The 20,687-nt window shown below is 39.6% G+C and overlaps 2 protein-coding genes across 3 annotated transcripts in view; both read right to left on the reverse strand.

Annotated features, from left to right (window-relative positions):
* Positions 1 to 9,981, reverse strand: part of clocka (clock circadian regulator a) — a 29,651-nt gene extending 19,670 nt beyond the window's left edge. Inside the window, exons 1-2 of the mRNA XM_079158173.1 lie at positions 9,841 to 9,981; positions 4,870 to 4,964 (exon numbers count right to left, since the gene is read on the reverse strand). The gene's annotated coding sequence lies outside the window, so the exon portion shown is untranslated. The remainder of the gene's footprint in view (positions 1 to 4,869; positions 4,965 to 9,840) is intronic.
* Positions 9,982 to 12,476: 2,495 nt separating this feature from the next.
* On the reverse strand, positions 12,477 to 16,001 carry nmu (neuromedin U). 2 transcript variants are annotated; one of them, XM_079157581.1, is made up of 8 exons: positions 15,718 to 16,001; positions 14,889 to 14,944; positions 14,768 to 14,809; positions 14,624 to 14,677; positions 14,422 to 14,445; positions 13,426 to 13,479; positions 13,290 to 13,329; positions 12,477 to 12,661 (listed from the first exon to the last, which is right to left on the reverse strand). In XM_079157581.1, the coding sequence occupies exons 1-7, from the start codon at positions 15,842 to 15,844 to the stop codon at positions 13,297 to 13,299; spliced, it is 390 nt and encodes a 129-aa protein (XP_079013707.1). In that variant the 5' UTR covers positions 15,845 to 16,001; the 3' UTR covers positions 12,477 to 12,661; positions 13,290 to 13,296. The 2 variants fall into 2 exon arrangements, with proteins under 2 accessions (XP_079013707.1, XP_079013706.1); XM_079157580.1 differs by having other exon boundaries at positions 14,422 to 14,451.
* Positions 16,002 to 20,687: the final 4,686 nt, after the last annotated feature.

The raw sequence follows: 20,687 nt of genomic DNA on the forward strand, positions 1-20,687 counted from the left end.
AGGAGCAGCAGGTTTAACCGAGAGCCACTGACTTTCAGCTATGCAGTGTTACTTTACTGCACACAAACACAAAGAGCGGGGCGCCTTATCTGAGATTAGCGCTTTGGCAACACAAGCGGCCAATAACTACACTTTATAAAAAGGGAGTGGAGAGTTGTGTTGAAGCGCTTTGTCTGCACAAAAAAAGAGAGAAGTCGCATTTCTGCTCTACAGCATCTTGAAAACAGTCCCAGACAAAAACACTGGATGTCAGAAAAAGAAAAGAGCGACACGAGAGCAGGAGGAGAACGGACGCCAGCGTCTCAGCGGCGGCTGCAGAGCGAGCGTTGTATAACCGCGAGAGCAGAGGTTGTATAACTGTGATGTCATCTGCGCTTCACTGACCCGCTGGCCCAATGACCTACTTTCCTCCTCCTCCTCTTTCTCCGATCCAACTTAATCACAGCTCCGCAGGCAACACCTTCCTGTTCCTACCAATAACACCCCGTCAGCACACACACACACAAACACACACCATTTACACAGCAAGTAACATATCACGAAAGGTGCGATATCACGTTTCCTCATCTAGTCACACGATATGTTGAAAGGTGTTTCCTGGGCCTCGGCGGGCACAGACGTCAAGGATTAAAAAAAGAAAAATTAAGCAGACGTGCAAAGATGATGAATTTTCAACAGTTAATTATCAGATTTTAGTAACGTCGACCATGTAGATGAGTTCAAATGAACACACCTCATCTGTTTCATCCTGAAAACACTCATCACCTCATCATTTTTAGCATGTGTGTGTGTGTGTGTGTGTGTGTGCGTGGGTGGGTGCATGTATGTGTGTGTGGGTGTCTGTGTGGACGCATACTGGGATGTAGGGCAGCAGAGCTCCGAGGATATGAGTCATATGAGTCCGTCCGTCCGCCCGCCCCCCCCCCCCACCGCACCCGTAGTCGACGGTGCCAACGGGCAACAACACCATGGCAACCGGGCCTCGCCGTGCGGAAAAAACAAATCGCCTGGCCGAGTTCCTCCGCAGCCGACACACACACACACTCACTCCCTCCATCACAGAAGAAGAATCAGACGACAGCGCTCCGGTGCGACAGGTCGACCTGTGCAGGAAAGCGCTGCAGTGACACACGTTCTCTTTATCCTGCAACATTTAGAGGAAATCCAATCACAAGCCATCCCTCCCGTCCTCATTGTGTTATGAAGCGTCCTCACCCGGGAGAGAGAGAGAGGCTTTAAACCAGGCGACACAGCAAAACTGAACAAAGAGAGAATACAGCAGAGCGTGCTCCTGAGCTCACAAACTCAAATAGGAAATGTAGCCGGTGATGAAAATCAATATCCATCCGGGATAACAGCTTCTGTACTTTTATGCTCCGCCACACAGGACAATATCGCTGCTTATTAGAATACCCATCTAATGAAGGCAGAGAGGACCTGTTGATATGCAAAGGAGCAGCGCTCCTCCATGCAGAGGCGGCTGGTTTTGCCACAAAACTGAAATATCAGGAAGCATCCTTCTAAAAACCAAAATGCTACAAAATCAAGCTTTTCTACGACGCTGAAGACATTTATACAGCTCACAAATAAGTCAAACGTGCGTTTACATTTAACATGAGCTTCTACTATGATGTGGTAGTCTGATTAGGACGACAGGAGACTGTACGATACGACCACGCGGTGAAAATACGAACAGAAGCTCACACAACGTTGCAAAGAAATGAATTCATAATCTTCAGTTGTTTCTACACGCCGTTGTTTTGTGTTGCTCACCGCCATCACCGCCATCCCTACAGCCGTGCTGTTACAGCTAAAAATAAACAAAACACATAGTTGGCAGTCAAACAAATGGAGCCCCGACGAGTAATCTGGTCTCACTGACGCCTCATACAAGGCGCGCTGCAGACAGAGCTCCCACATGCTCGGGTTGTTTACAATATTCTATTTCAAGTGTCATGAAGAACTGCTACAAAACATACATAATAATACCATAATTACTACTAATGAAAATATATGTTAATTCAGTATAAATGATTGAGACCAGCTCCTAAGGTACATTTTTAATTTTAAATTTAGCCTTTTGGTGATGTGATAAAGTAAAAAAAGACTTTTCAAAAATAGATTTCAAGAACTTGCAATTACAAAGTAAAGACCTAAAACTCGCCGGTACTATCGGACATCAGTGCGGTCTGCAACACAACAGACTTGGTGCTCAGGTGAGGAGGAGGAGGCTGAAATATCTAGAATAATGTTGTGCAGCGTTTATAAGCTGTCATTCTAAAAGACTCACTGCCAAGCAGGTCACGCAAATCAACAAAAGAACAACACAAGAATGAATAAGTGAGTCACTCCGTCACACATCCTGTCTGAGGCAGCATCAAGGCGCGCACGTCCTGGTGACCTGCATCCACTTAGCAATCAAAGGACGCGATTCCCCCCCCGCGGGTTCACGGCGGAGAGGCTTCCTGTGAGACGTGAGACGCTGTTAAGACGACCATTGAGCAATAAAATCCAAGCGTGTCACCAAACTGCTGCAGCGTTGTAACCAACCCGAAAACCCCTCGACGTACCACACATGCACAGGCCCGGCAGCACAAAATGGGTCTTTGTTTTCCCTCCACGGCCCTACAGACAGGAAATGTTTGAGAGGCCGCGAGCAGCCGCGGTTGGCAGGGGCCCCTGGACCGCTGCCGGCCTCCAGTCCCGGAGGACCAGGAACTGAGCCAGGGGCCTCGTAGCCGACGCCAAGTGGGTCATTTTGGAGTTCAGAGAAGCAGCCGAGAATGACTGCAGACCTACAGTCCTGTAGGACCGCCGTCCACGATCAGAATGTGTGACCGCCAACACCTCATCTGGAACATATACGCTACTTATACCAACCAGCAATTTCGTCCCCACAATATACGAGTTCAACCGTTAGAAACCTGAATAACCGATGCCTTTACTCTGCTCTGTGTGTGTTCTTGTAGTTTCCCAGAAGACTTTGCACCACAATACATTACACTCTACAGATTAATGTGTCAGGGCCTTTATTGACTGCAGTTAATCTCAGATAAAGGGAGCCCTTCCAAACTACCATTCATCAAGCTGAACCTCACAAGATCCGCTTAGACGTGCTGCACTGTGGAAAAGACTTTTACTGCTGAATCAGAAACACCTTTATGTATTTAGTAGAAGTGCACATACAAGGACTTTGACTCCATTTCTTTTAAAATGTACTTCTCTTAATGTACTTACACAGAAATAGAATCAACAGCAAGGGACAAGAACAACAAAGCCGGACAAATAAAAGTAAATGTATGTACAGAAGTAGTATATATATAAATATTGTAATAATATATATCAAAAGCAACAATGACCAGCAATAAAGCAAGAGATGGTCAAGGGTTCTGCAAAAAGTGCATTTAAATGTCTGAATGGATACACATGAACTGGATAATCATGTACGGTATGTGCATGTACACGTGATTATATACTGTATGTACAGCGTGGAGGATGTATATTGACACTAACAGATGATATGTACAGTACATATTAAAAATGTGTGCATTAAAAACTTTATCTTGAGAGATTAGAAAACTGAAGCTTCTAACGCTATGACTTACAACAACTTTCCAGCTGCGACTATGACTCGTAAAAAAGGCACCTTTGGAGCTGCTGACCTTTTGACAGCAACGGTGAGATAACATCAGAGCTCAGCAGCAGTAAACTCTCAACACAACACATCTCACGCATTCACGGCCTCGTCTCGTGAGCCACACGCTGAACTTTCTGGTGAGGATCGAGGCTCCAACGGTCCGGTCATTGAACAGAGTCATCAGCATGTAAAACCATAAAACCCGTACACATCATAGTCTGTTAACGGGTCTTTGCTACGGAGTGTGTGAAACAAGTCGTATGAAGTATCTTGTGAGTCGGATTAATTGTCTTGAATGTTTGACAACCTGGCGTTAGAATGAAGTGAGTCTCTTCATCTCTGAGGCTAGCTAGCAGCTCGCGGCTACATTAGCCGCTACCTACATAACACACCCCGATCTCTCAACCCGACTGGCAGTGGTGCATTGTGGGTAAAAGTAGGCGCCACATTTTGACACGGATCAAAGATGATATCTCTGGTTTTGGTCCGTTCTGTTTTGTTATTTTAAACTGTCCATTGTGACTCCAACAAAGCGCTAACTGCTAAATGGACAGAGTGCACCTCTAACGTACACGGGGAACGTTTCCCTTCAGGGCTTTCAGAGAGAAATCTCTTTTGGTTTAAGCAACAAACTCACTCGTTTAAGTTTAGGAAAAGATTTTGGTTTGGGTTAAAGTAAAAACCCTTTCTGGCAGAAAAGCCCTGAAGGGTAACTTGAAACCATCAATCTTACATATTTCATGTGTGAAACAGGATTTAATCAAATCAAAATAAGTATTTAGCATCACAAAAAAAATATACATCATCCTTGAAAAAGTGAATTCTACTCAAAAATGATAATAAAAAAAAAAGTAACCTCTTGCAAAGACTTTGTTTTATACTTGAACACAATCCTAGAATAATAGAAACTTAGATAAACAAGTACATAAACAGCTTGAAAAGACACAGAAATAATGCCAATACAAACTAATCAGCAGATGCAGTCGAATAATACCAAAACCTTTTCATAGCAGCATCATCTGCTCTGGTGACTCAGTCAAAACCATTTCATTTCCTTATTAATCATATTCAGGTGACACATCGACAGACCAGAAAATAAACACGTTACTGTCTTAAGTCTCTGAACTAGACTTCAAAAGACTTCATTAGAAACGTGTTTTCCATCCTGTTCATCTGAACCTAAAACAGTCCACAGCTGCAATCAAGACCAAAAAGTCCAAGATGTCTTTTACCTTTTTGTCTTTTGAGTCGATGGTTAATCAGAGAACAGCTTCACCTCGTGACGCGCGAGTCTGTCGGCAAACTCCTTAACGTCTGAATCGTTCACCTGTTGAACAGAAAGAGAATCAAACTCACACGTCTGAATCAGAACCAAAACATCTGAGTCACCGTGAGCCTCCGACAAAACACACAAGGTGTGCGAGTGTGCACGTGACAGTGTGCACGTGAGCGTGTGTGGACTTGGATAATTTATATCTTTCGTTAAGACATCGAGTTCACAAGCTACTCATGATGATCAAATGAATGGGACATCACTTTGATGATTAAGTGCTAATTGTCTTGAGTGCAGAACATGAATAGATCATAATTCAATATTTCATGTTTAATATATCTTTAATGATATGATTCTATTGTTTTATTTGTGTTCAGTGCAGTCGATGGTGGGCTGGAAGAATCAACAGCGTTTCTATTCAGAGTTGTTTTTCTCATCCGTCCACAGGTTTCCTCTTCAGATCAGCTTTGACTAAATATCTTCAATTCAAACCAGATTTCTCTCTAGTTTAGAGGATGTGATCTTCATTTTGTTTCATATCTATTCTGATTATTATCTACCAAAGATCGTCCTCATTGTTCTGGTTCACTTTGTCAGAAGACAGACAATAGGTTTAATGAAACCTTAAGTGAAGAGGTAATAATCAAACACTGTGCCTTCATCATTGGAAGTGTTAATCGGAATAAGAAGCAGTTTTGTCTTTGACGGGAAGAATTGGCCTCATTCACGTTCCTTTCTTCAGAAGAAATTTCTTCTTAAAACCCACTCATGCAGTTTTCATGAAGATTCTGATATTAATGTTTTCCGACACTAATAAATACGACAGCTCATCTCTGCAGAAGTTCCTCCACTTCAGATCTATTGTTCTTTTAAAGCCCCGGTGCTTCACCCTCTGTAGACTCTGGTTTTGTCCGTTCTGTACTTCATTCTCTCAACCCTTCTCTTCAGTCTCTGTGTGCACACGGCCCTGCAGTCTCGTGCCCGTTCACGTGGACCGACGGGGCGTTTTCTAGTCGAGATCGACTTGACATGCTTTTGATTTACGAGGACATGAGAACACAGGTACGAACGACTCTGCGGCTTAAGAACACGTCGTGAATTTCGAACGGGAACAACATGTAAGAAGAAGAGGCCCAAACCTGTCAGCTGTGAGAGAAACTATCCTGCGTGTAAAAGGATTTCTCTGCAGCGTACGTTGCAGTCAGTAGCGTCCTCCGTTTAGAGCTTCAGAAAAGCCAAACAGTGAAGAGAAATTGTATCATAAATCTCTCTAGAATGTGTATTTATTGAATACATTTATTTACTCTTTTTAGGAACTAAGGAACAAACTACATGTTAGCCTTTCATAGATGTTTAGAAATGTTCATTTTTACTTTCTTTTTTTAATGTTGGACAATATGACTCCCGGAGGAATTTCGAGGATAATTACTATATCTCAACAAGCTAAGGCCATTGTTGTCCAAATACACATTAAAAACACATAAAAGGGCGATGGGTGAAATATCCCTTCATTACAATGAACATGGTCAGTGTCAGATAGTCTGGAGGTGTCACGAGACGCATTTTTGGTAAAATAAAAATGATATTCTGCAACCGTGTTAAAAAGTGAGAGCAGGAAAGTACAACGTCGCTTCATATCTTCAGATTATCTCACAACAAATCGATCATTGTCTGTGTGATGAATCTCAACAAGCGGCGTTCTGCAGACCAAATATTGGCGGCACGAGATTATGAGCTGCAGGACAAACGTCAGTCTGTAGCCACAACAAGGCTTTATATCGGGGAAGTCATGACTCAGTCACGTGAACAACATTAAGAAGACAATGCTGAACGTAGTTCATCTGATATCCTCCACACACAAAGCCAAATCAAACCCTGAAGCACTGGGACAACGAGCAGCGTCCGTCTTTTACCACATGCAGTTAAACTGAGAGGACGAATAAAGGTGAAGGCTAAAGTAAAGACCGTCACTGCTGAGAGAGAGAGAGAGACAACTTATCAAACCCCTGCTTCCAATAACAACCGCACGTGTGCGACAACCCCATCATCACCTTTCAGCGTGATGAGTGAAGACGCAACCGCTAAAGACGTCAAAGTCAGGGTCACTTCCGAGAAAAAGGCCCGCGTCCAAACACAACAGTTTCACTCATGATAGCAGCGCTCACACACACTGTAGTAAACATATTAGAAAACACTATTTCAAGGGTACTCTGATACTTGAATTGCGTACCACTTTTGGTTGTTGTAACATGTGATATTTGGAAAAGTACGGAAGTCAATGGCGAGATAAAAATAACTTTGTCATTTTTAAAGATCATTTTGAACGTCAAGAAAGTCACTTGTTGTCGTAAAACTGTTGACATACAAGATGTGTGAAAATACGAAGTCAGAAAGACGACACACCCTAAAGTGTCGTCACTCTCTGAAGCTACGATGTGTGTGTTGAACGCATGCTGTATTGAAGAAGACTTGAAACTAGAGATTGAGACCATAAACTCATGTTTACAATGTTTACTGAGGTAATAAATCAAGAGAGAAGTAGAGTCATTTTCTCATAGACTTCTATACAACCAGAGGAGTCGCCCCCTGGTGGACATTAGAGAGAATGCAGCTTTAACACGAAGCTTTAGCTTCACTCTTCAGAACCGGAGGCTGCCTCCTGGTCTATAAGTGCCTGTAAGGTGAGTTATTAATATTTAACAATCAATCACAATCATAAACATTGAAAATTGTCTAGTTTTTCTTCACAAAATCAGACGGGAATTAAAACAGGAAGTCGATTTAAATATATTTATGTAGAGTAAGAAGTTATCTTGAGACACGGGTCTAGACCGGATTACTTGGGAAATAATTTTTGAAAGAGATCTCGATAAATTCTGATGTTCAGCTTTACTATCATCTAAAAGGATGTTACCACCGTCTTTAAAATGTGAAATACAACAACCATCCAACTATAGTAGACGTCAAATAGTTTAATTTAACATCACAACTTCATTTCATTCCATCATTGCATTATGCAGTTTGCCACAATGCGCCATAACGTGTGCTTTGAGGACAGTTGAAGCTTTATCTGAATGTGTTCCACGCTGTCGTTGCTTTAATCTCCTCAGAGAGGATGAAGTTCATGTCTGGAGAAAAACTATGTATACATAGTTTTCATCTAAGCTTTCATTCAACATGAACCTGATTCAGAGATTCAATAACTAATCTAATTTCTCTCAAAACATTACTGCGACGAATACTCAAATACAATTAATTCTAAATCTAGTTCATGTTGAGCAGATATAATCCAGGGCTGCAATTAATGATTATTTTCAATGTTGATTAATTTGTTGATTATTTTCATGATTTATTGATTACTAAGGATAAGTCCTTATATATCTTTTTTTGTCCACAGCTCAAAGATATTTTAGTTTACGGTCTCAGAGGAGTAAAGAAACCAGAAAAAAACACATTTAAGAAGCTTAAAACAGAACATTTTCCATACAAAATTACCCAAACCGATTAATCAAGTTTTATTCCCGCGCTATATTACATATTAAATGGCACAGTAAGACATTAATCGTCACATCAATAAAAGGACACATTTCTTCTCCTCTCAAATTTGTAAAATGGTAAAAACATCTTATTAACAATGCTGCATTATTTTTATTGTTGAATAACCTGTCGATCATTTTCTCGATTAGTTGTGTGGTCCCAAAGCCCACGATTAAGTCCTCATATGTCTTTTTCTTTTGTCCATAAGTCAAATAAATTCAGTTTACTGTCTCAGAGGAGAAGAGAAACCAGACAAATATTCACATTTAAGAAGCAAAAATCTGAACATTTTGAGTAATTTTTGGAAAAACCAATTAATCAATTATCAAAATGAAGTCCAAGATGAAGTCCTCATATATATTTTTATTTTCCATAACTCAAATGTATTCATATTACTCTCTCAGGAGGAGTAAAGAACCAAAAAACATTCACATTCAAGAAGCCGAAATCAGAGAATTGTGACTTTTTAAAATCATAAAAAATGACTCAAAAAGAGATTAAAATATTTACCGTTTAATTTAATAATAATAATCATTGCAGCTCAATCTAGGTCACTGCTGGATGACAGGTAGACCCGCGGATTGATGTGATTAATCTCATATCTGCAGCACAACAGCGATAAACACGACAGGAGATTCGAGAGAAACGCAGCTGCTACAAATCTAATAATTCACACACCGTGGAAAGAAAAGGAGAAACCAGACATACCGTTAAAAAAGAGGCAGTAGTCGTGGATAACACGGTGCCGGTGAGACGTGTCCGGTTGTCACGTATGTGAAATCACACCTGAACTAAAAAAAAACCAAACCTATCCGTGTATCCGCCTGTCTCTCTGCTGCTGCTGCCGGTGGTACCGGCCGGCAAAAACCGGGGCAGTGATTGCTAGCATGCTAGCAGCTACCTAGCCTAGCATGCTAACGGCTACCTAGCATTGCGTGCTAACGTCAGTTATTACAGCCCCCTACAAAACAACAACAACAGCTTTATATAGTTTGACACACTTAACTGCGACGTGTGACACACACTGTCACGGTTACGTTATCCGGGACAAATTAGATAGACGTTGTTGTTGTTTATTTTAACTGCTGGTTGTACTTTTTTTTTACTGTAAATGTAGCGATAATTCAACAACATACTGTATGTATGTCAAACCTAGCTGCGGCTAAGCTAGTTAGCTTAGCTAGTTAGCTAAGCTACGTGAAGCATTAGATAAGAATGTGGGTCACCGGGCCTTTGGCCAGAGTCTTGTCACCAGAACAAGCACACGTAAAAAACAACAACAACTGCTCCGTTTTGCAGCTTTTTTACGTGGTGTCAACAGCAACACAGACGCAGGCTGCGGACATCAAGCGATGTTAAAGAGTTGAACCGGTAGCGATGAACACACACTTACCCCCGAACGGGATATCCCTGCACCCAGTGGCGCTGCTGCCGCTGCCGCTGACGGGTTGACTGCGCAGGGCTGACTGGAGTTAGAATTGGAGCCAAAAACGGTCTACCTACCGCTCCATGCTCCAGATTAAACACACTCACATACATACACACACACACACACTCACACACTTAAACACGCGTACACGCACGTACATACATACACTCACACACACACACACAAAGACATAGACACGCCTGGTTAGAAGGAAAGGTGATCGACATTCAGATTTTGTCAGATTACCTGTATTGGATAGTCACGCGCAGGTAACTATGTTATGTACTGGTTGTTGTTGTTGTTGTTGACATTATACTAAACCACTTGTGGAAAGACAAAAAAAAGTCAATATTAGCTTCCCTCTCTCTTTTTTAGACATGTTATTTACATAAAAACAAAACAAAGAAAAACATTGCAGAGGGCTACTGTGGTCTGAATTCAAAATTCAAAATTAAGGAAAATATTGTCCATCAGCTCAAACAGTCAAAGTTGATGAACAATGTTTTTATCCTCATGTTGATGTTTTCAACGTGAAAATCATATCATCTGCCCAGAGAATTGTTGTTGTTGTTGTTTACATTCCTTATGATGCAAATAAAAAACATACACTACATGAATGCTCTATTGTTTTAGTTTTGTTTGTTGTGTGTTTGTTGTGTCACTAATTGGCTACAACTGAATTTCGTTGAGCATCCCTGTGTTGCATGATGACAATAAATGATCCTCGAATAAAAGATGTATCCCAAATATATTGTTTTGTCTTACAGGATAGAGAATATATGAATAGACCCTCTCATGTGTGTCCTTTCGAATAATTTGACGGAGCTTTTTTTTTTTTTGCACTTCTGTAATTATGTCAAAGAATAACACATGAGAAATGTATTCGAATATTTAGCCTATTAAATATGTCTTTAGATCAACTTTCAACTTGTATTTGTCAACAAAGGGTAATGGATTTTTTGCAGCAAGTCAAAGACGATAAAATACAAAAAGCCTAAATATACATATATGACACGTTTTACATTTTATTGAATTCATTTGAAATCGTCCAGTTTTACAGGGGAAAAATATCCCATCTTCTATTTTAATCTCTTCAGAAGATATTTCAAAGCATTATATGTTTATTATGCTACTTCTTTTTATGGTTATCCTTTTATTAGTCTAAACTATGACGTGTGTTAACTTATTGTTATTTTTTAATTAATTTATTGTTATTTATTTTCAATGGGAACACAAATGGAATAAGAGAACAGTGAAATACTGATTAAGAGTCTGTCTCTCTGCTATTTGAACGAGAGTGTCTCCTGGATTAATTGGCCATCCCATTATTTTAGCATTCTCCCCATCTCGTCACCATGGCAACAGCCAAAAGCAGCCAAAAGCAGCGAAAGCTGCAATTCCACTTTTGACCACACAGAGGGAGTCAACCCGCGAGTGGCGCTGTTTCCCTGTTTTTTTAGGCGAGAGTGCTTCACAACCGGTATAAGTGATCATTTATTTATCTATTTACCTTATTTCAGTTTCCTCCTCGTTGTAAATGAACCAGAGTTGAAGCTCAGGAGCTAATTTTCATCTGTCTCGTGGCCTATGATATTATCAATACAATACTTCAGCAAACACTATCATACAACAATAAAATAAGTAAATACGTTAGAAAAGTAGCAGATATGTAAAAACAGTTAGAGTATGTAACAGTTAGAGATGATGGTTACTCATCATTGTAGGTTTGCTTTGCTTCAAGCACCTCTTCTGTTTAAATGTTTGCACAAATCTTCTTTTAAACATCAACAGCACTGAAACCGCCTTTTATTTTTCTATTGGTGTAGAGATGGTGACATCTACTGGTGATTACCAGTGTACATATTCAGGAAACTAACAATTTAATCCTGAAAATATTAATTTAACAAGAAGAAGAAAGCCAAAAGAAAATGAATTTCTACATTAAAACATTTTGAAAATTAAAACTAGCACATTGTGACTCCTCATCACATCATGTAGTCTTTTTTAATTAATTTCTTCTCCTGGGAGTTTTGTTTTATTATGAATCTAAGAGGTTGGTTAGAGTTTAATTAACAGGAACGTTCAACTGTTTTCATTTTTTACTTAAATAATAAGGTATTATCGTAGTTAGGTTTGTCATTTTCAAATCATAATTATCTCTCATGTGTTTTAAAACCCCCAAATATGCCGGATATTCTTTTATATATTCATGAGTTTATGCCTTCAGTATTGATTCCTATTTGCATTCTTATGAAGGACACATTGAGTACACATAAAAAAGCAAAAAGATGAATTTTTATTTTATATTAATTATGATCTAAAGCTGAAAATATAGAAACTGTTTATGTTTAGGAGTATGTGTAATGTTGTAAATGTCAAATAAATGCTTTAGTTGTGGTTGAAATATTCCTGATGTGTGTTTGACTGCATTGTATAATACGCATGTATCTGTATCGATTATCTGCATTCATACAGTTTCCTCCAAATATCCAAACGCAGTGAAAGATTCTCATTCATAACGTGCAGCAAAGTCAAACGTACGCACGACCACATTGTAGCAGTTTTAATGCAAATGACACACACACACATGACACAAAATAAAATCTGCACAAAGGAATAGTGTTTGGATCTTATTCTTTGGGTACATTCAGACATCACTGTACAGCAGCGGCAGAGGGCTGTGAGGGCTGAAGTCTGGATCGCTGGTGCTGCAGCGGCTCGGGTCTCGGGGTCTCGGGGTCTCGGGGTCTCGGGGTCGTCTCACTCAGCTTCAGAGGTGGCGACTCTACATCACATCAATACACAATAATGTGGGAAAAACACTCTTCTGTGATTTTGTAGCCACACATAAATGCTTCTAGTTGCTTATAATTACAATGAGGGATAATGGCAGTTAGGGACCTTTTAAGCCATCGGCTACAAGTTGATAATTATCGGAAAAATAAAAATAATGTGCAGGCACAGTTAGAAAAGATAATGCAGGCAGACACATTGTTATTCAAGCACTGGTCCATTTTGAGATATCTTCTTTCAGATGAGAGGAAATAAAACATGTATTGTATTACTTTGTCCGTTTACGTCGGTAGATTTCTACTAAATTCCCCAAAAGCTACCATTAGATAATGCCTCATTTGCATATTTAAACATAACATTTCAGAAAACTTGTAATGCAACAAATAATCATCTTAATGTGAGTGATGAAGTGGTGAAGTTTCATGGTGATACCTATGAGTTAACTTGTCTCTTACCTTAAATGAAACATCACACATTTATGATCCATGCGCACATAAAAGTGATCTTTTTGATAATATCGTCCCAAATAAATCAAACTAGCTTCATTTAGCCAAAAGAACAATTAACCTGCTGGTCATTTACAGACTGTGTCTGTGGATGAAGAACAAAACAAGCTTTACCTTTATTTTACTCATATTCTAGGGATCTTCCATTTCGTGGCTGAAAGTGCAAAAAAAATGTGATTGAATGTTCATCACATTATTCAGGGCAATTCATTGCTTTTATTTTTATTTCCTGACATGAACGTGTTCGTACCCGATAGAGGAAGTAACCTCTGCTCTCGATTCCTCCAGGTCCCTGGAGTTCAGCCTGTACAGACACAAAACACAGGATTTCACTTTACCTTTGCCCACCAGGTCTCATTTTACTGCAAAAAATACAAGTTTATTCGTCTAATTACAAGTCAAAATACCTCAAAACATCTCTTTATATAAGACATAATCCCCTGACAGGTTGTTTTCAGACAATGCATCTTATGACTACTTCCTAATACTAGTGAAATGCAGCTCAAAGTGTGTTTTCAGCTTATTTCAAGATCTCATTTCATCTTATAAGGCCTAAATATAACGTGTTATTTCAAGAGGAGATGGAATTTAGTTAATCCTGAAGGAAGTTTTTGCTCCATTGGCAGATTTTATGTACTTTCTACAAACAAAACCACCTTGCATTCATTGTGTTTTGCTCCGTGTTGCTACTACAACTCTCCTCCAACAGCAAACGCCATCAAACAGCACAAACTCAAACACTCAGCATCCATAAGCAACAACAACTCTCTCCACGTTACTCACTCGCAATATTCCCCTGAGTCCACTTTGTGGATTTATAGAAACATAAGTTTGGCCGCACTCATTTCAGACCATAATTACTCGCAGCTTGGGAAAGAACAACTAATGTAGCGCAGAGAGCGAGGAGAGATGCTCCGGGGTGAAACGGCTTTATTGACATGTGAGTTGAAGGGAGGACGGGGGGGGGGGGGGGATAAATGTGTAACACACACAATTTAATAGCAACATTTGCTGCAGACGTACAAGAGTACAACACGCTACCTCCATTGTGAATGCTGTAGTTTTATCTGCTCTTTCTGTATTTTTATTTAAAGCTAGATGTGTCACACACAATAGGATTTCATTCAGTTGTTGATTTCTGAATGCTAAAAAGAATGTTTTGTTTTATTAATCAGTGGCTTATTTTGTAAAGCAAAAAAAACAAAAACAAAAGTGAGAAAAGAACTGACGTGGGTGGTACACTTACCCTTTTACTATTTTCTTGCACTTTCTGCTCCTGAGAATGAAACAAAAATGAGACTTTTAGTTGATTTCACTCTGAGAATCGTTGCACTGTTTACCTCTGCTCTAATATGATGGACGATCAATATCACTGTGATATTTTATAATAAATATAGTGTTGACTAAATCCTATTTTTGTTAGTGTGAGGTAGAAATGTGAAGCACACCTTGAACTTCTGAACCAGCATCGAGGCACAGAGTTCTCCTAAGACGTCAGAGGCCTGATACCAGAAAGAAGAGCGGCTGTTAAAAAACATAATAAATGATGAAATTATAAAAAAAACAACAACAAACAAGCCAAATAAAATCACCCGAGTCTTCCGGTCTGCAGAGAGGTAGGACGAGCAGGCTATCTGTGGAGCATCACAGAGGAGACGTTAACACGGGGGGCGGGGGGAAATTATGAATAAATACGGAAGACAAAAGGCGAACCTGGCTGAGGAGCTGCCCCTGGTCTGCGGTGGCCTGCTGAAGTTCTGCTGGAGCTCCTTTAGTTTCACAGAAACACAGGATTAACATCATAACATAGTAATCATACCTCCTGTGTGCAGAGTGACAGAGTTATGCACCAAACATGTAGAATCTCAGAAGCTTCTGAAACCACTCTGACTGTCACTCCTCAATCATTTGTGACCTCACGTCAGAGACGCGTCATCGGGTCAGAGGTCAAGACGGGAACGAGTCGCATCAGTTACAGCGACGAAGACGGCCGGATGTAAAACCTTTAACACGAATCATTACAAAACGTATCTGTCTGTCTAACTATTCACATACAAACAATTACTCAACGGTAAGCTTTAAGATAAACTATATTTTGAACATATATTTGATACACAATATATGTTCAAATAGTTTATATAGTTTATATATATATAGTATGTATATATATATATATATATATATATACTATATATATTCAGACAGACATATAGATGGACAGACAGACACAGACAGACAGATAGAAAGACAGACAGAGAGATAGATGGACAGACAGACAGACAGACAGACAGACAGACAGATAAACAGACAGACAGACAGATAGATTTACATGAGCAACAATGTAAGATAAAAAAGTTACACTTTCTGTTCCTCTGAAGAAGATCAGACGTTCTTATGAACACTTTTGTAAAGAGTTTCATCTCCTCAGCTCGCTGAGGGTCAAATAGAATAGAATAGAACAGAATAGAGTGAGACTTACCTCTGCAGGATGGAGAGGATGAGTTAGGTATCATAGAATAGAGTAGAATAGAGTGAGACTTACCTCTGCAGACCGGGATGCAGAGGATGAGCAGGGCTGTGAGGGTGACGCTGGCCGCGCTGAGGGGACTCACGGTGCTGTTGGAGGCTCCGCGCTGCGCTGCCTGGCTCTGGGTCTGGAAGGTCCTCATCTCCCTCTCTCTCTCTCTCTTTCTCTCTTTCTCTCTCTCTCTCTTTCTCTCTCTCCTTCTCTTACTCTCTCTATCTCTTTACCTTCTCTCGCGCTGACCTCTGTTGTATCTGCTTGTTGTTGTTGTTGTTGTTGTTGCTGGTATAGTGTCCGCTTGACTTCTTGCTCTTCTGAGAGTTTTCATCTCACGTCAGAGAGATATGAAGGCTCGTGGCACACACACCCTCTCTCGCGCGCACCGGGGCTGCGTCATTGGAGCTCCGCGCGCGCAAGAAAAAAAAAAAAAAGTTATTCGATTTGATCAACAGCAGCAGAACATGAAGCTTTAATGTTAAAAAAAGTTGCTTTATTTGTATAGAATGCAAGAGATGAAGCACAGAGTGCTTACAATGAAGAGGAAATAGACAGAATGAACATTTAAGAGACAAAACAAGATGGCGAATAAAACATAAACACTGCAGCATCAAAGGGTCTGTGATGGAGATTTACATTTTTAAGGCGAGACACTACAAGCAAAAACATTGTTTTTCATGAACTGATCTATTTTATTAAAGAAAATATTTATTTTATACTTGTTTGTTTGTGTCTGTAGATTTCTCCTAAATTCACCAAAGCATTAGATAATGCCTCATTTTGCATATTTAAACATCACATTTCAGAAAACTTGTAATACAATAAATCCTCTTAATGTGAGTGATGAAGTGGTGAAGGTTCATGGTGATCTCTCTGAGTTCATGTTTGACCCTCTTCACCTGTAGAGTCTCTAAATGTCTGTAATGAACTAAACGTCTCTTTAAAGGATGTTTTAAATGAGTTTGTTCTCAGACTCTGATGATAAATCTCCACTTCAGCAGCTCTTACACACACCAAACTCTACACGTTCATTCCTCTCTATGTGCTGAAGGTTCACACATCACTCACACACTCAATTATATGACATTTATTAATAAAACATGGAGAAAATAGATGTTTTTTATGTCTGTTGACAGTATTTCTGATTTATGGAGTGATGTAAAAACCTTTATGTCAACAACATGAAACAAGAATTTTGAACCTGCAGCTTTATCCAGTGTTCACAATTTATGTTCAGGAGACGTATGAAAATGTGCTCATATTTAACAAGATAACGCATCATTTGCATACTTAAACATAACATTTCCAGCAAACATGTAACACAAAAGAATAATTGTCTGAATGTCAGCAATGAACATGGTTTGTTCACCTGAAGACCTCAGAAAGTAGTTCACCTCAAACATCTGTTTCTAATGACTCTTCTTATATTTAAGTGTACTTTGATACGTTCGTCCTTCGTGATGGTTACATTGTTACAACATTGTTTTGTGGCTGTAGTTTGTTTGCCTGGATTTCATTACATTGTAACGCATGGATGTAATTTGAGGCTATTTCAGCAACTTCATGTCAGAAAAGCAGCTGCATGTTGTTTTGAAAGGTTTTCTGCTGCCGTATGTTTCTGTTGGTGCTGTAATGACATAAGTGCAAAAGTGCGCAGCAACCTTCCACATAACCCACATAAACCCTGAACCAACGTTTCTTTGTCAATCCTGCTGTGCATCACAACTTCTTTCTCCGTCGCTTTGGTACGTTTCTCCAGTCAAAACAAAAACAACATAAACACAATGGATCACATTACAACATGCTCAAAATCCTCAGTTTATCTCTTAAATAATACATATTTCAAATGAATTTGTCTCTATATAATAGGTCTTTGTTTCTAAATGAGACTAAGTGTCATCACTAGAACACTATTTATCTTTCTTTATCTTTTTATTGACAAAATATCATGTAGAAATTATTTAGAAAAACATTAGTAGCACATACAGATGTAGGTAGAATAATACACATACACACTAAAATAATAAATAATACGATTAAAGGACAATTGCATTGCAGAAAACAACCAAACAATTGAGTATAAACACAGTTTTAATTAAACAAAGTCAATCAGGGGTATGAGGGAAGAAGAGGCCATTGTTGACTTGTTATTGTTCAGTAGACTGAGTGAGCTGAGAAGAGAGTGAAAACAGAGAAAAGATCAAAACTTAAGGACTTTCTGTTCATGAATGAAAAATGTGGCAAAAGAATCATTTTAGTCAAAGTAGCTTTCAGCTCAGTGTTGGAGTGGTGGAGTCATGTGACCGTGGTGGAGCGTTAGCTTTTTACTCCTACTGATCGCATTCAAGCTTCAGAAATCATAAAAGTGGAGTTTATTTGTGAAGATTATCTTGATGAACAAAACCTGTAAGAATCATAAACATTTGTTTGCCACAAAGATTATTTTCTGCAATAATCCAAAACCCAATGAAAGAATCCCAACGTCTCATTGTCGAGGTAACAGTTTGACTACACAAACACGTCGTCCCTGCAGCTCTCTGATCGAAGATGCACAAGGCTGCACTTTTTCTGTATGACAGAACAAAGTCACACATTATTGAATGTCAGAGATTTATTACAAAGAGATTGGAGGGGATTCACTTTCAAACCTTTTAAACGGTTTGTTCTGTAGTCAATGCAACATGGCTGATGGTTGAGGACGGTTCATAACAATAATGATAATAATAATAATAATAATAGCAGCAATGCTTTATAAACCGGACTGATGTGAAACACTTTCTTGTTCTTTGTAAGGACGATACTTCTTTTTTTTTAAATACAAGGCTTGAATTGTTTTTCCTGGTGGTCATCAGGAAAACATTTCTGCATAATATCTGTGATGGAAAATGTTATTTCACGCTTGAGCCACATTGTAATGATCAGTAAGCTGTAATACTGATTATCAGATTGATTACTTATTTTTTTAAATGATATCATTATCACTTCTTACACTGTCTTCAGCCACGGTGGCATATTTTTTTGAGACACAATAATTGTGTTATTAATAAAAGAATAATTTACTTTTACATCAGTGGAGCTGAAAATGTATTTTTTAAGAAGAAATGGTGCTCTTATTTCAGAAAGAAAAAGCATAATTGTTATGTAAATGTGTTCAACTCAAGGCTTTGGACACTACAGGTCAGTCCACATCAAAAGTATATCAAATTATGTTCATGTAATGAGGATGATTGTATGAAATATGACTTCATTGTAAACCTTTGTCTCATATTTCATGCATTCACACTATTACTGACTAATGACTCATTATGGATCATTACTGAATGATCTTTTCTCCTTTAAGGTAATGCGCTGGTCTACGTGTGAAGCAGCTTGTGTGAGAGTATACATTCTCTCCAGTGCTATCATTTATTTTGATCTGTTACAATAAACCAGAAGACATAATACAGCTATAGGAAGCTGCTCTCAGTGGAGTGCAGCTCTCCACCAGGTGTGTCTGCAACGACCACTGCTGTGTTGTGGGAATGAATGAATACAAAACTACAATTAGCATTCCCACTATCTAGACACCAAAGGGCTGTAAGACGTCGTGAAACACACTTTATTCAAACTAAAATAAAAAAAACAGCGATACATGCGCGCAATCCGGTTGAAGTCCTCATGTAAGATAATTTATACAATCTTTCCAAAAACAAAATTAAACTCACTGAGTGGTGGTGAGGTACAGCAGTGTGTGTATTGTTCTGTTAGCTGTTAGCTAAACACATCGGCCAAAACACTAAAAGTGGACAAATTGTTTTTCCCCGCTGTGTCTCCGGCCGCAGAGTAGCAACCGAGAAGTACTCTGCAGTTTGTGTAATAGTGGTTCCATTAGCTGTTAGCCAAACACAAAGTCCAAAACACAAAAAATTGGCAAACTGCTTCTTTCCACTGTGTCTTTGGCCAAAGAGTAGCAACCGAGAGGTACTCAGCAGTGTGTGTGTGCTGGTAGTTTCGTTAGCTGTTAGCCAAACACAAAGTCCAAAACACTAAAAGTGAGCAAACTGTTTCCGCCACTGTGTCTCTGACCGCAGAGCACATGTGAGGTACTCTCAGCAGTGTGCGTTCCGTTAGCTGTTAGCTAAACACACCCACCGAAACACTAAAAGTGAGCAAACTGTTTCCGCCACTGTGTCTCTGGTCGCAGAGCAGTGACTGAGAGGCTGCAATGCACTCAGCAGTGTGTTTACTGGTACTCCCGTTAGCTGTTAGCTGTTGGCCGAACACACCCTTTGTTATCACTAGCGACCCCTACTGGCCGAGGGCCGTTTAAGAGTAGAGAGTGAGGAGTCAGAAGGAAGCCGATGGCAGTATAAAACAGGCAATGAAAGGTGTTTTGAGGGAGTGTGACTCACCTCAACCACCAGATGTCCTCTGGAGCATGCCGCCATAACTGAGCACCCAAAATATGACGCAGTTTACGGCAACAGAATGCGAGATTTGCAGGAGACAGACACAGAGGTGTACAATCACTCACGGACACATGATCAACTGGATTCACGTAGATGTAACATTTAGGATTTTGTACACAGAATACTGACGCGCCGCGTTTGCCTTGTGACCCTGGATTTACTTATTTTTTTGGCTTCCATGCACAAACACATTTTGTTTAACAACTTGCTCCTTCTCCTTCATTGCCTGCCATTAAATACATACTATCACTGTACAAATGAAAGATCATCTTTGGGGCGGATTGCTGTGGAAACTTCACCAAAAACAACAGTCTGACTTTTGAAACCGGATGCAACTTTGTTTGAGGGCAGCAACAATTCGAGTGGATTGATAATTACAGCAATTCCAGGGAGTCATCACACTCATCCCCACCCTTGTCCTCCTCCTACACTAATCTCTCTGTCCTCTTTAATCTCCTCACTTTTCCATATTATAATGAATTAAGACTCAACAGTGGAGGTCAGCGGGCAAGCACATGAAACAGGACGGAGAGATGTGTTTTG

The sequence above is a fragment of the Pholis gunnellus genome (genome assembly GCF_910591455.1).
Source record: "Pholis gunnellus genome assembly, chromosome: 4".
In the NCBI taxonomy this organism is placed as follows: Eukaryota; Metazoa; Chordata; class Actinopteri; order Perciformes; family Pholidae; genus Pholis; species Pholis gunnellus.